This window comes from Lycium ferocissimum, chromosome 10 (assembly GCF_029784015.1).
Source record: "Lycium ferocissimum isolate CSIRO_LF1 chromosome 10, AGI_CSIRO_Lferr_CH_V1, whole genome shotgun sequence".
NCBI lineage: Eukaryota > Viridiplantae > Streptophyta > Magnoliopsida > Solanales > Solanaceae > Lycium > Lycium ferocissimum.
In genome coordinates, this window is record NC_081351.1 from 41,456,854 (window position 1) to 41,470,600 (window position 13,747).

The 13,747-nt window shown below is 36.9% G+C and overlaps 1 protein-coding gene across 2 annotated transcripts; it reads right to left on the reverse strand.

Annotated features, from left to right (window-relative positions):
* Positions 1 to 803: 803 nt before the first annotated feature.
* On the reverse strand, positions 804 to 9,718 carry LOC132033899 (uncharacterized). 2 transcript variants are annotated; one of them, XM_059424041.1, is made up of 13 exons: positions 9,486 to 9,718; positions 9,335 to 9,406; positions 7,813 to 7,878; positions 7,662 to 7,737; positions 6,907 to 6,984; positions 6,390 to 6,487; positions 4,957 to 5,030; positions 3,873 to 3,960; positions 3,615 to 3,772; positions 3,222 to 3,264; positions 2,833 to 2,898; positions 1,794 to 1,871; positions 804 to 1,480 (listed from the first exon to the last, which is right to left on the reverse strand). In XM_059424041.1, exons 1-13 carry the CDS (start codon positions 9,588 to 9,590, stop codon positions 1,316 to 1,318), a joined length of 1,167 nt encoding a protein of 388 aa, XP_059280024.1. In that variant the 5' UTR covers positions 9,591 to 9,718; the 3' UTR covers positions 804 to 1,315. The 2 variants fall into 2 exon arrangements, with proteins under 2 accessions (XP_059280024.1, XP_059280026.1); XM_059424043.1 differs by having other exon boundaries at positions 9,335 to 9,403; positions 9,486 to 9,717.
* Positions 9,719 to 13,747: the final 4,029 nt, after the last annotated feature.

Sequence of the window (13,747 nt, forward strand, 5' to 3'; positions counted from 1 at the left end):
TCATTAGTCTTCTTGTGTGGCCAATATTCATTGAAAGTACCATGTCAAACTTCATAGACCCGTCATTAACGATCTCTCTCCTTTTTTAATAGTGGAATCCGAATTAAATTGCATGCAATTCGATTAATTCATCAATTACTTACTATAGTCCCACAATATATGGATCAGATAACTTCGTCCATATAAAACTTAAGGTCAATTTCATGAATGACCCCACCACTTTTGTTTTACTGCACCAAATTATTTTTTTGATTAAAAATTACTCAATTTACCTAAATATCACAGTAAACTATGTTTTGTCACAAAAGAATTACGAACACTTTTTAGTATTTACTTATCAATGACGTTCTAGACATAATCTACTCAAAACCAGCATCGCCGATAAATTTATTTGCACTGTAGAGCCCGTTTAGATTAGCTGAAAAAAAGTGACTTCTAAGCATAAGTGCTGAAAGTTATTTTATAAATAAGTAATTACGTGTTTGAGTAAAAGGACTTACAAGGTTTTTTGAAATAAGGGTAATATTAAAATTAACAGAAAATATAAGGGATAAAAGGATAAAGTTGTTAGTCAAACCAAAATGGTTTTTAAGCCAAAAAAATAAGTTGGGATTGGACAACTTCTTGATTTTGGCTTATTTTAAGCATTTTTTTTAACTTAATTTAAGCTGTTTTCTATTTTTACCAAACACTCAAATAAGTTAAAAATGGCTTATAAGCTGGTTTGACCAACTTATAAGCCAATCCAAACGGGCTCTTAGTCAATATTGAAATGAAGTTGCAATGCATTGCAGAAGCAGATCAAAAAACACGACTTCAACATTTAATAGATTGGATTTTTTTTTTTTTATCAACTAATATAGCATTAAGGCATAGATGATTAATTGATTGGATATTGCATACATGAATTTTTTGGACTGGTATTCAGATAATAATACTAGATCTGTTAATTTGATATGAAGTGGCTTTATAAAGTCAGTCTCCACGGTCGTTGCTCTATTGCTGGCTTCTTTTTCTCATTTTTGTTTTCCTTGGTTGCTCTTGTACCCCTATCCTTTTGATTTCAACTGATTGCCACTTTCTATGAAGGCCCTCCTGGAAAAAAAAAAAACATTTCTTTGAAAAGCGGGCTTCTTAAAACTTACATCTTACCATCAATATACGTAGTAAACGACACTCTTAACAAGATGGTTGACGCTGTAAAACGAATAGCTCGAGTGACGCATGACTAGTGCAACTGAGATCTCAATTGCAGCTGATCGAACCTTTATCAATATATCAATCGGTGAACACAAGAGGAGGGCACAAAATGGAGTTAAGTGCGGGATGCAGAGAAAGGAAATTCATTCGGAGGTTGTTGCAGCAGAGAATCTAAGTCGTTTGGCAGGTGTAATCCGTTCACTCCATTTACTTCACCGATATCAGCCACAAATATGCTACCTGAGTCGGACCAACCCCCCAAGACATCCCTGTCTGAACACTGTCAAAATAAGATGTTAAAAACAATTAGACGAATTAAATGGAGGTGGAAAAACAATGACAAGTTTCATGTGGGCATATTACTGGACAAACACTCTTAAAACATAATATCATGCAGTTGACATTTCAAGAAACATAGCAGGTCAAGAAGTGAGATGTGATATAGCAAAATATTACATCTGATACAGAAGTAAATTTTCTCATCATTGTTGATCCATTTTCATTGAAGGAATTGCATTGGTGGAGGTTATTTGCAGCAAACTAGCCAATCGGAGTTGGATAATTTGCATATTACACTAAAACTTTGTTCATACCTTGCTAAATCCAAGCCAGTTAGAATCTCCTCGATATGAAAAAATTTTCTTGCTTTCTCGCCATCGTCCACATAGGACCTGTGAAGAAGTATATATCAAATGTGCAGTTAAACACCAATGTCATAGGAACTATATCGGTTGTCTAATCCTTGCAGGTCATATGCAGTTCAAATTAATGGCTCTCTCAAGTTTCCCAAGAAATGGTGAAAAATGAAAAGGGTAAACCAAACAAATCATTACTTGAATTTTTGGCTATTATGAGGAAGAGAAATCCAAATGCACCATGTATAGCATGGAATTAAAATGAAAACCTAGATAGATGGGGTACAGGATCTCAAGTTATAGAACATTTTGTCATTTTGGCCCTCAAATTTACAAAAGTGGATGACAGTACCATTTTACGGGGTAATAGACCACCAGGGTTACTATGTTGAGACTGATGTTTCAAAATTGGCAATAGTTTAGCGCCATGTTAAAGGGAAAAAGGAAAAAAACTGCACAAGGAAACAACTAATTAAATAACAAGAACAGGTATCATGTACATTGTACATTTTTTGATGCTTTTACTTTTTGAGAAGGTTAAGATTTACACACTGCTTTATGCTTTTGGTATGCAGGAGAAAAGAAGTATTAACATTTTAATCATAGTAGATAAACATGTAATCTACCATGTAGGGGGAGATATTGACTTCCAGCATTTAAGTCAACCTTAGAGCCCTGGATAAAAAAGAAAAGTGGGAAAATTCTTAATGTGGGTAGGAGTTGTCTTCCAAGGTTAAAAACTACAGCAATTTTGGGTTTTAACAGGAAGCACTATGTTTTGAGCAAATGAGGTTACAAGTTGGAATAATGAAAAAAGATTTTGAACATCTTTTCAAGGGGTGTCTAGTAGCAGTGCTGAAATTTTACGTCACTGCTGGATCCACTTGAGTACTACATTTTATGGAAGGGAGGATATATATGCTGGATTGAAGATGAAACTCAGATTCTCTATTTAAGATTCATAAAAACTATGAAAGGTTAGTTGTTAAATAGTCACCTCGTAGTCAACTCCTTGTACATAAACATATTCAGGATCAACGGAAGAGAAAGCAAGTCCAGTTATCTGTAGCAGCATGAGGCATTATAGTAAGTATAACACAAAGCATAGGCATAACGAAGAATCGTGAAAGAAAACACGCATAGCAAGGATATGGAAAAAGAACCCAAAAATAATGTTACTTGAGATCGAGGTAAAATAAATGAGAAGAAATAAATTTGACCAGACTTCATTCAATTGTGGCCTCACTTGAGATAAGGGTAATTGGCTGGACTTCTTTTAAGAAATTCCTTTGAAGCCTTATTGACAGAAAATAATTACCAATATATAAATAATTTTTTGTGTGTGTGTGTGAGAGAGAGAGAGAGAGAAAAAGGGGGAAAATTGACCTCATACTTAGAGCAGTTTAGCCATCTTGACACTGCTGACCACCTGCATTTGAAATATATATTTATATCAGTGTGTTAGGGTAATAAAATCATTCCTCTCATACAAACAACCTGCCGGGGACTATATTTCCCATCAGGACTCTGAAGCAAACATAGAGAGCTGAGAAAATCATAGATTTCAATAGAATTTGTAAGAGTAAGCATATCCTAGCGCTAGAACTCACAATATTCCTTTCAAAAGAATGCTCAGTACAAGAAATATATGCGATAATAGACAAGATCAAATTATTTAACATAGTGTATTCCAAGTAATCTGAAATTTGAGTGCACAAGCACACTGTAAAGGTAAACACTAAAACAACCACTGAAAGCAAAGCCGTATGAGGAGAAAACCTGCGAGGATCATAGACAGTCACAGTGCGATCAGCTCCACCTGTAGCAATAGTACCTTTTGAAGAATTACAGACTGCATACAACATATCTCCTACAGATCCACAGATTCGACGCACACAACCCCCTTTTTCTTTCATTCTCAAGTCCCATATTGACAGCTGCAGCCAGTATGGAGTGCAGAGAATGAAAAGAATCAGCAAATAAGGGGATTATCTCCATGATTCCAACATAATTAAAATAAAAACATAGAAACATTACCTGGCAACCTTCTGCAACTGCTAGTACAGAATTTCCACTGCCTAAATCCAAATTTTGCATGAAGATAACTGAAGATGGATGCCACAATCTGCATTGTCATTTTCTTCCTTGAATAAGTTTCTCAAATATTTAAGCCAAACCAAAAAAAAAAATAAAAAAAAATTGTCATCTGAAAGACCAAGTGTGTCAGAAATGCTATTTAAGATCTTAACAGTAAAGTTTCTACATACTGCAACCTGCAAACAACCAACTCATGTCACTAACTTAGGTCAGAACATGAATATTCAGCTTTCTTAGGGAGACAATAATTGAACCAATCCCTCCCCAGCCTCAGCCCCCCTCAAGATAGATGTTAATATTACTCTTTCGCATAACCAATTCTAAAACTTGTTTGCCAGATATTTTATTGGAATTTTTGTTCACACGATATAAAAACGTTATAGGAGGCTGGCTGGACCACCTTCCAAACAATTTCAGTAACTCCTCTTGCCGTGCATTTTCTTTTGATTTTGATTTCTTTCGTTTTTGGTTGATACGCAAAGATCAAATGATTGCAGATACTAAGGCGTGCCTGCTTCATACAAAGAGAGGGATGCAAACATAGGACTGAAGTCACGCTATATAACAGCTCCAGAAATATAGAACAGTCGATTGTCTCTAGGGAACCAGTAATTAGTCCACAAAAACAAGGTTTGCAGAAACCACTATTTAAATTTTCAATGGTATCCCTCCTCTTAAAGTATTATTTGTTTATCTCCGTCACGAGTACTAAAATCAGCATCTGGCACTAGTTTATTGGTTTCTTTTTTCTTTTTTATTCACAACATTGCATGAAAGGCCCAAGGTAACAGAAAAGCTTTCATGGTAGTAGTAGTCTACGCATTGCCTCCACGAGAAAATAAAAACAGTCCAGGCCCATCCAGAAAGGAAAAATGAATGCTATATGTATGAAGTTTTTGGGACATGCTGCTGTACAGATAAACAACGTCTCAAAACTGGAAAGCATTATAGCAAAAATACAATGAAATGTTTGAAACCATACTGTCAAGGACCAGCTGTCTCCAAAGCAAAGATAAGTACTTACGGACGTAAAGTGCGGATATGAATATCTTGGTCATAGACATCAATGGTTTTGGAGAAACCGTGAGCCACAGCTGCCTGAGGCAAAAGGCCAGAAAATACTGATATTCAGACAGAAGGCAAGAAATATGCACAAACGAAACACTTACTCTTCACATGAGACAGAGAGAGGGGATGTTAAAAAGAAAATGAATGTGCAGAAGAACAAAAGCAACCTTCTGACTAGCCTTCCAAGTTTCAAATCAACTTTAAAGTGCTTTAGAGTTACTGCTACCAGTATTTTTCTTAAAAAGGAATGCGTTATTCATTTGAATAACCAAAATGATTCAAGAATAACACACTGTTTTTACTCAAGCACATTGACCAACAAGTGGTTTTGGCTTAGTGAGCCAATGTTACATTAAAAAATGAGGAGATTCTGATGCCAGTTAATCCCCTTATTTCAAATTTCTCAGTAAACCATAGGCAAAAAGTAAAACTTCTCGTAAGGCTGAAAGTTGTAAAAGGCAGACTAGTCTAGCTGGAAAAATCTCCAACAAAGGACACAAGCTACATTGAAGCACAAAGGCAAATACACAACAAGAAATGGATCGCAAACAAGTCAGCTAACAAGGACAAGGCCTACCCTCCCTTTGTTGAGAAAAAGGACAGGCCTCCCATCCACCCCAATTGCCTCTATTTTGCACAGTCAGAGGCTGATCAAGGATGTAGAAGTTCCCGGTGGCACGCCGCTGTGAAAAGTAGCATATGTAACATTTTGCGTAAGCGGTGTCAATATTTGCTGAGGAGAAGCACTAAATAACATTTATCATTGGTTTTGTAAACATGGAAGAGTATTGGCTTGTTGGTTTTTGGTTGAGTCTTAAGTTAGGAGAGGTCTATGGTTCAATTCTCAATTAACCAAAAGTTTAAACAATAAAGGCTCGCTTAAATATTTGCCAATAGATTGTCCAATTTGTGGTTCGAACCTCAGACCTCTATAAGAAAAATAGAGCTCCTAACCAGCAAGCCAGGAATGACTAGGACGCAATGACTAGGACGCACTGTTTATCAGGTGAAGTACACTAAAGTCCTAAATCGCAGCATCCCAAAAAAAAAAAAGATTTAGAAACTTTACCACAAAAGAATCGAACCCACTACCCTGAAGAGTAAAACCTGATTCTCTACCATTGGCACCATGCAATCGTTGGGTACTCAAGGTGGCACGATTAATATTTATTACATTTCTTATGGATATATATATATATATACAGAATTTTAACCGGGACATCTGGCTGCCGTGGCACCCTCACCCTCCCACATAGATCCGACCCTGCCCACAGGCACAATACAATGGTTCTCCTACAAACTTAAAGTGAACAAGAAGAACATGCAGATGTGAAGCATCAGCCTTAATGATTACAAACTCCAATCTAGCAGATATATGAGATCAAATACCATTGACAATTGAGTGGGATTGAAGCAAAGGCCTGCCCAGCTACCTTCTCCAACACCGCAATCTCGAGGAGAGACAGAATATGTAAGCCAGTTGACATCTAGAATACGAGCAATTAATCAAGCTGTAATCACAATATCATGATAGAATAAATGTGAGAATAACTCATCAGTAAAAGTCATGAGTGGTCCACATCAATAACATTACACAATTCTCTTGTATCCACTTTAATTAGCCAAAGCATCAATTTCTCTAATCAGATTGGTAAACTATTTCACTTATGACAGGTAATAGTAATCTAAACTTAATTTTAGCATCTTTAGTGAAATTATAAGTAGCAAAACCAAAATATTAAGTGTGATGAATTTAGTTATTAACTAACAAAGGCGTTACGCCTATATCCATGGAGAAATTAGGTTTACCAGGAGGTAAACCAAAATATCAACTCCAAGATTTCCCTAACTTTAACAGAAACCATCATCATACAGCTAAATAATGAAAAATAAATAGGAGAGATACCTTTACTACTGGCATCCAATCTAGAGACAATAAGGTGACCATAAGAATCCACGCTTCCCAGTATTAAGCAACCAGAGCCTGTAGAAAGCTAGACATAGCATGAAGTTGTTGAAAGGTAAAGAGTAGCTGCTTCAAATACGTAAAGGAAATTTTTTTGTAAACTAATGGGCTGTAGTAGCAGTAAGCACCGCGTAGCCAAAAAGAGATGGTGAAATTAGTAAAGGAGTATAGCAGCAAGTCAACAACATACCCAATGAATCCCACAATGTGGGGTCTGGGGAGGGTAGAGTGTACGCAGACCTTACCCCTACCTTAGGTAGCAGCAAGTCCTCAAAGAAAAAGAGGTAAAAATTAAAAAGCCCTTCAAATGTAAAGGACTACATCATGGTGCAATACCATCTAACTCAATAAAATTTAGGACACCAATTTACAATTCAATGATGTGATATGAAACACCATTCTATGCTTCTTTTCTAGTTTCCCCTTCTCTGTCTCAATGTCTATTATTTTTTTTTTTTTTATTTATTTCTCTTTCTCTCTTCCTCTCTCTCATCAATTTTTTGAGTGGATATAGATGTGCACTCCTTTATCAGTATGCCTTATTCAATACCTTAAGAGGATTACTTCAGAATAAGAAAATAGCAACAAATTTTTCCGAATATCGAAAGGGTTGCCAAAATTCAAAAGGTCCATATCACATAATAATGCCAGTGCAACTCATGGAAATCAGATTGCAGCATGTCTCCAGATCTTACTTTCAGTTTCAGCTAGCACTATACTTTGGATTTCTGATCGATGCGGACAGCGATTGACCACTGAAGCCTCTAGAACCTTCACATTAACAATATTTTTAAGCTACTTCACAATTTTCATCTTGCTTCATGATAGAAGAAATGACAAGTTTACCTCACATTGTTCAGGAATTAGGAGGTCCTCCTTTCCTAGGTTGAGCAATGAATTTTCCATTGGAATCTGTACAGTGAAAATGAAAATAAAATACACTGCTGTTGCTTCTCATCAAACATGTTTATCAACACGTTTAGTAAGGGTTAGCTAATAGCTTTCAAGCATGTTTGTGAAGTCAATACTTTAAGGCTATTCGTGCCCCTCTTTGACGACCAAGGCACAATGGCAACAATCTAGCTCTCTGGGGATCCGAAGAACATCTGAAACTGCTTTCGAACCATCACACATATTCCGACCCAACTACCGTAAGAACATAATTGAAGGGCAAAGAAGGATTCAATGTGCAGATGTGAAGACTCTATCAATAGAAAGATTCTAGCTTATTTTTATTAGAGATGAATGATTCCCATCTCTGAGAACTGCCACTCACATATTATTCCTTCCCACTAAAGAGAGTGATTGAGAATCTCGTGAACCTAAACAAAAGTGCAGAAGTGAGCGTACCCTAATGCTCTCCTCTCTCCCTATGAACTCTTTGTCATTTATAGACTACAATAATTATCTCAATCGATCTCTCTCTTGCTACGTCTCCTAATTTACCTCACAAAAAGCGCAAATGAGTGTGTAGGATCATCTCAATTGATGAAATTACAATCATCAGAAAGAGATTTCAATTCCACTATCTTAAATGAAGCAAAGAACTAATTGCAGCTCAGTTTTTTTATGACCGAGAAATTCTGCTGGAGCCGACCCTTTGGGCCAACCACTGCTTTCGAAACTCAGGGAAGATGGGCCCGCGCCTTCTACCCTTCTCCACTTAAATACCAAAGTTAGTTCGCTTGGCGCGGGGCTCAAAAGCGAACAAAAATTGCAGCTTGCAGCTCAATTTAGCTTACTGGAATTCATCAGACAAAGCAAAAGGACTAGCGAAAGAATGTTCCAGTGAGGGCCCCGGGTCATTAAAAGAACAAAAATTGTAACCTGAATAAATACATCATTATATACCAAGTTGTGATTTTTGACATGCATATATTAACACTTGTTAAATCTTGCACATGTAGCATACAAAGTTGTGATTTTTGACATGCAAGTAATGAAATTACAATACCCGGAAAGAGAATTTCAACTCCCCACTCTTAAATGGGGCAACAGAATAATTGCAACTCAATTTAGCTTACTAAGATTCATCAAACAAACAAAAGGACTAGATAAAGTATGTTCCAATGAGGGGCCCAAGTCCAACAAACATTAGAAGAACAAAAACTGTAACCCGAATCATACATTATTACAAACCAAGTTGTGATGTTTGACATGCATATATGAACAACAACAACATACCCAGTATAATCCCACAGGTGGGGTCTGGGAGGATAGAGTGTACGCAGACCTTACCCTTACGAGGTAGACAACATACATGAACACTTCTTAAATCTTGCACATATAACATACATATACACACTATAAAGCATGCCTATGCAGGATTAATTATACATGTATAGGGGATTTTTTGAATAGGACTTACAAGAACTCTGTAAATGTGGCAACCAGAAGCAATATAGACCCAACAAGAAGAATCGTCATCATCATTCATCTGCTCTCAGAAAAAAGAACAGTTAAAATAAATTATTGGGTAATGCAGAAAAATGGATTATGGGAAAAAAGAATTAACAGACATGAATGGCAAGACGAGTAGACTGAAGATTGCCAGGGGAAGGGTGCTCTATAAGAGTACAAGGAACAACTGCTTTCTTCAAACATTTTGCCTTCAACTCAACCATTACTTCAATTGTTTTCAGAATTTTTTTTCTTTTGTGTTAAAGTGTTACTTGAAGCTTTTCTTCAAGTGTTTCAAGCAAACGCTAAAGAGTTCTTGATTTGACGTTTGTCCCAACCCCAATAAACCTAAGGGGTCGTTTGGCAATCGGTTAAACAGTAAAGTTAGGCAACGATTATGATGTAAAGATTGTTTATACTATCATTAACGAAAAACCATTATAAAACAATTCATAATAAAAAATATTGTAAGATTAATGATTAAGAGAATGTTATACATGAGTTAATTACTTTAAAAAGGCATTTTATCTATAAGCTAGTTAATATATATATATATATATATATATTATTATTATTATTATTATTATTATTACACATATTTTATTCCAAATGAAATAAAAAGTTATCGCATAATTATGAGGGCATCATCTAATATCGCCAACAAAATATTATATTATCTTATGCGAGATTTTATGTGAGGATTAATTATTCATAACTGAGCATTGTGGAGTATTTACCTTATACGAGATTGTGTCGGGATTAATCTATATTCTATATTATAATATAAAGTTAGGCATAAACAAGCGACGTAGACTCTCTACATCAAAGATTGCTATTTATCTTTTTTGTGAGATTTTTGGCTTTTTTGCTCATTTTTCAGGCCAAAAATTTAATATTAATGAGGTCACTGTGACTTTTTTAATGGAGGTTACAATGACTTTAATGACAGAAGTTAATATATTAATGACGTTACAAGGAATTGAATGTTATATTACAGCTGTTACATTAGGACATTATAAGATAACTTACGAAAGAAATAATTCCAAGAATAATTGTTTTAACCTTTCATATTCGTTTTGGAGAAACAAGAATCCCTGAAGTTTTCAACCTTTGGAATTCCTTATGGAGGAAGAAAAACTTTTAAAGTCTCAAGTAGTTACCTTACTTATATATACCACAAATATAGATTTGCAACAATGCAAAACATCGATTCGAAAAAACATAGATTTGCAACAATGCAAAGGCTTCTAAATTACCACTTTTGTTGTCATCATTTGGACAGAGTACTTTATAGTTTAGGTTATTTTCTCCATTCACTTGCTTTCTTGAGTTCCTTTTGATTAGCAATGATTTTTTTGTTCTTGTATATATATTTTGTTTGTGTTTCTTGCAGATGTATATGGTATTCAATTTTTAATTTTAAATGTTGAAATGTAAATAGGTCTTTTGGGACCTATATTCATTTGTTTTCAAAATATGGATGAGAAACGATTGTTTGATAAGAGTCTTCTTCAATGTTTAGTGGCTAAATTATATTACAATATTTTACTTTTAAAATAGATTTTCTCTTTAATCAATTATATCGGATATTTCGATATTACAATTTTATTTGGTATTCAATTTCTAAAAAATAAAAATGCCTTTTTTGACTACATGGATTTTCTTTTTAATCAATTGTGTTATAATGTTTCTATATTGTAGTTGTATATGGTATTCAAATTTTAAATGTTGGAATATATTTGTTATTTTTTCTTTTGTTGGCTGCATATGTCTTTTTAGACCATGACAACAAATAGTAATTCCATCTTTTAGATTACCTTTTTTATTAGTAAAAGTTGATTTCATCATGAAATTTATAACAATATTTATTATATTTTGATTGTTTTTAGGACTGCACGAAGCGCGAACAAATTAACTAGTCTTTTTTATACGCCAACCAAATGATCCCTAAAAGTTACAATTATATACATTATTAGGTCACTCAAAACTCTATTATATATAGTTAACCATCTATAATAAGTGTATGTAAATTATAATAATATCAAAAATAAGTTAAGTAATCTGACATACCATATAATATTAGACCGGTAGTTTAAAAATTGTTAACACTATTTATGCATAAAAGTTAAATCCTTTAATTTTAGGACATGGAAGCTTTCAAATTAGTGTCCTTTCTTCAGAACTGGAAACGATGTTCATACATGAAGAATTAAGGAAGCATAGCTAGGAAGAAAACTCCTAATTGAATTAACCTAATTATAAAGATGAGATGGAAGTCTTAGGCTCTATGATTAGAGAGAGTGGGAACTTTGGATGAGTAGTCAAACTCAAAATGTTCCTCATTGTTCACATCTTCACACATCAAGTTATCAGGCAATTATCAGCCGAATCCATGGAATTAAATTAGCCAAAGTTGATCTCACAATTAAAAGAAAGTAAATCAATAATAACCACCTACTTGATCACATCTTTGTGTACGGTGAAAACCGGATATGATCCAAACCGGTGATAGAGAAGGATTAGGAATATACCGGATGTTACCCGGTCCTTTCCGGGGAAGGGTCTGTATCGGAGTAAAACGAGCCTCTCTTCTCCGTTATCGAAACGGCCAAGTCCGCTGCTCCGAGCGTCCGTGGCCGTTGTCCCGTATAGCTGTTGTCCCGAGCGACCGTTGGTCCGAATAGCCGTTGCACGTGAGCCACGCGTCGCAGGCGTCCCCGCCATGGTCAACCACCAACCATGCGTGTGTCAGACGGCGCCGTCAGTCTAATCCCACCAAATCCGTTCAGAGTTGTCCTTGTTATTATTTTATTAGTTCACATTGTACGAAGCCCATGGAGGCAACACTATAAATATGGGGCATCCCCCTCCTTTGTGGGGGTTGGCTCCTTCATGCTTTCTAAGAACACTTGTAATAGAATAGCTTATATATATAATCTTTCTCTTAAATTACGATTCGGCCAAGGCCGTCTCCGTTCAAGTTTATATTGCATTCTATCTACCAATTGTTCTACATTGCTCATAAACACTCATATTCTCAAACGAATCGCCATCACTAGCCACTTCATCGAAGAACCCTCGCATATACATTTTCTTTATTCCGTATATATCAAGACCCAAGCACATATCCTATACCCGCTTACAAATTCAATTGACTTATCCGATTTCGGGGTAAACAGTTTGGCGCCCACCGTGGGGTAGGATAATAGTTCTTAGTCTTGATTTTTATCAAACTCATCTAAATCGTAACGCCTATGGCTAACGTCGGACAATCTGGTCACGTTAATAACACCGAAATTGTGGCAGAAAATGAGGGGAGCGAACCACGGGGATTACCAAATCCTGCTGACCCGAACCCCATTAACTCGAGGGAAGGGCTCAATCGACAAAACACCGTGGATCAAGAGAATGCCGCCCTACCGGCCACTGATCCTCTAAGAACCCATAACTCCGTCACATTGTCTCGGACCCAAAGCCAGAGGGCACCGGAGGCACCGAATGACGGCATTAATTTGCGTCTGATTTTCGAGATGTTGCAGGAACAAAGAGCAAAGAATCGCCGAGCAAGGAATGGCGATTGCCGGTTGCAAAGTGGACAAGGGAAAGCCGGGCCGGAAAAGGCTATGGGTACGGTGGAAATTGGAAGGAACGAGCCACGGATGGTCGAGAGTAATGATTCTCGGGCCGGTTCCTCCACCGAGGTCCTGAAGATGCTTGAGACTTTGGCAAAACGGGTGGATTCGACCGAGAAGAGAGTCGAGACATACAATTCTCGGGTGGACCGGATACGGGGCTCCCGCTTGCGAAGGGGCCGAATTCGAAAAGGTACACCCAAAGGCCTTTTCCACCGAGTGCGGCCCGGCCGATCCCGAAGAGGTTCGAAATGCCCGACATCCGTAAGTACAACGGCACCACGGACCGCACGAGCACGTGACCTCGTATACTTGCGCCATAAAAGGCAATGATATGGAAGAAGATGAAATTGAGTCGGTATTCTTTGAAAAAATTTGGGGAAACTGTCGAAGGGAGCGCCGACATGGTATGACCATCTACCCGAGCACTCGATCACTTCGTTCGAAATGCTTTGGCCGACGCCTTCGTAAAGGCACATGCCGGTGCCATCAAGGTGCAGGCCCGTAAGGCCGACATCTTCCGGATAACTCAAAAGGACGATGAGTTACTAAGGGAGTTCGTGACCCGGTTCCAGAGGGAACGGATGGAATTACCCCCGGTGCTAGAGGAATGGGCCGCACAAGCTTTCACGAAAGGGCTCGACATGCTAAGCTCGGTTGCTCGGCCAAGTTGAAGGAGAATTTGTTTTCGGAATACGAGGCCGTAACATGGGCCGATGTCCACAATCGGTATGAATCGAAGATTCGGG

Excerpts from the sequence above, each read along its gene's own strand:
- LOC132033899 (XM_059424041.1), bottom strand. The coding sequence starts at position 9,590 with ATGGTTGAGTTGAAGGCAAAATGTTTGAAGAAAGCAGTTGTTCCTTGT. Across the intron at positions 3,961-4,956 it reads CATATCCGCACTTTACGTCC|ATTGTGGCATCCATCTTCAG; the intron begins GTAAGTACTTAT and ends ATGACAATGCAG. Across the intron at positions 3,773-3,872 it reads CAGTTGCAGAAGGTTGCCAG|CTGTCAATATGGGACTTGAG; the intron begins GTAATGTTTCTA and ends TACTGGCTGCAG.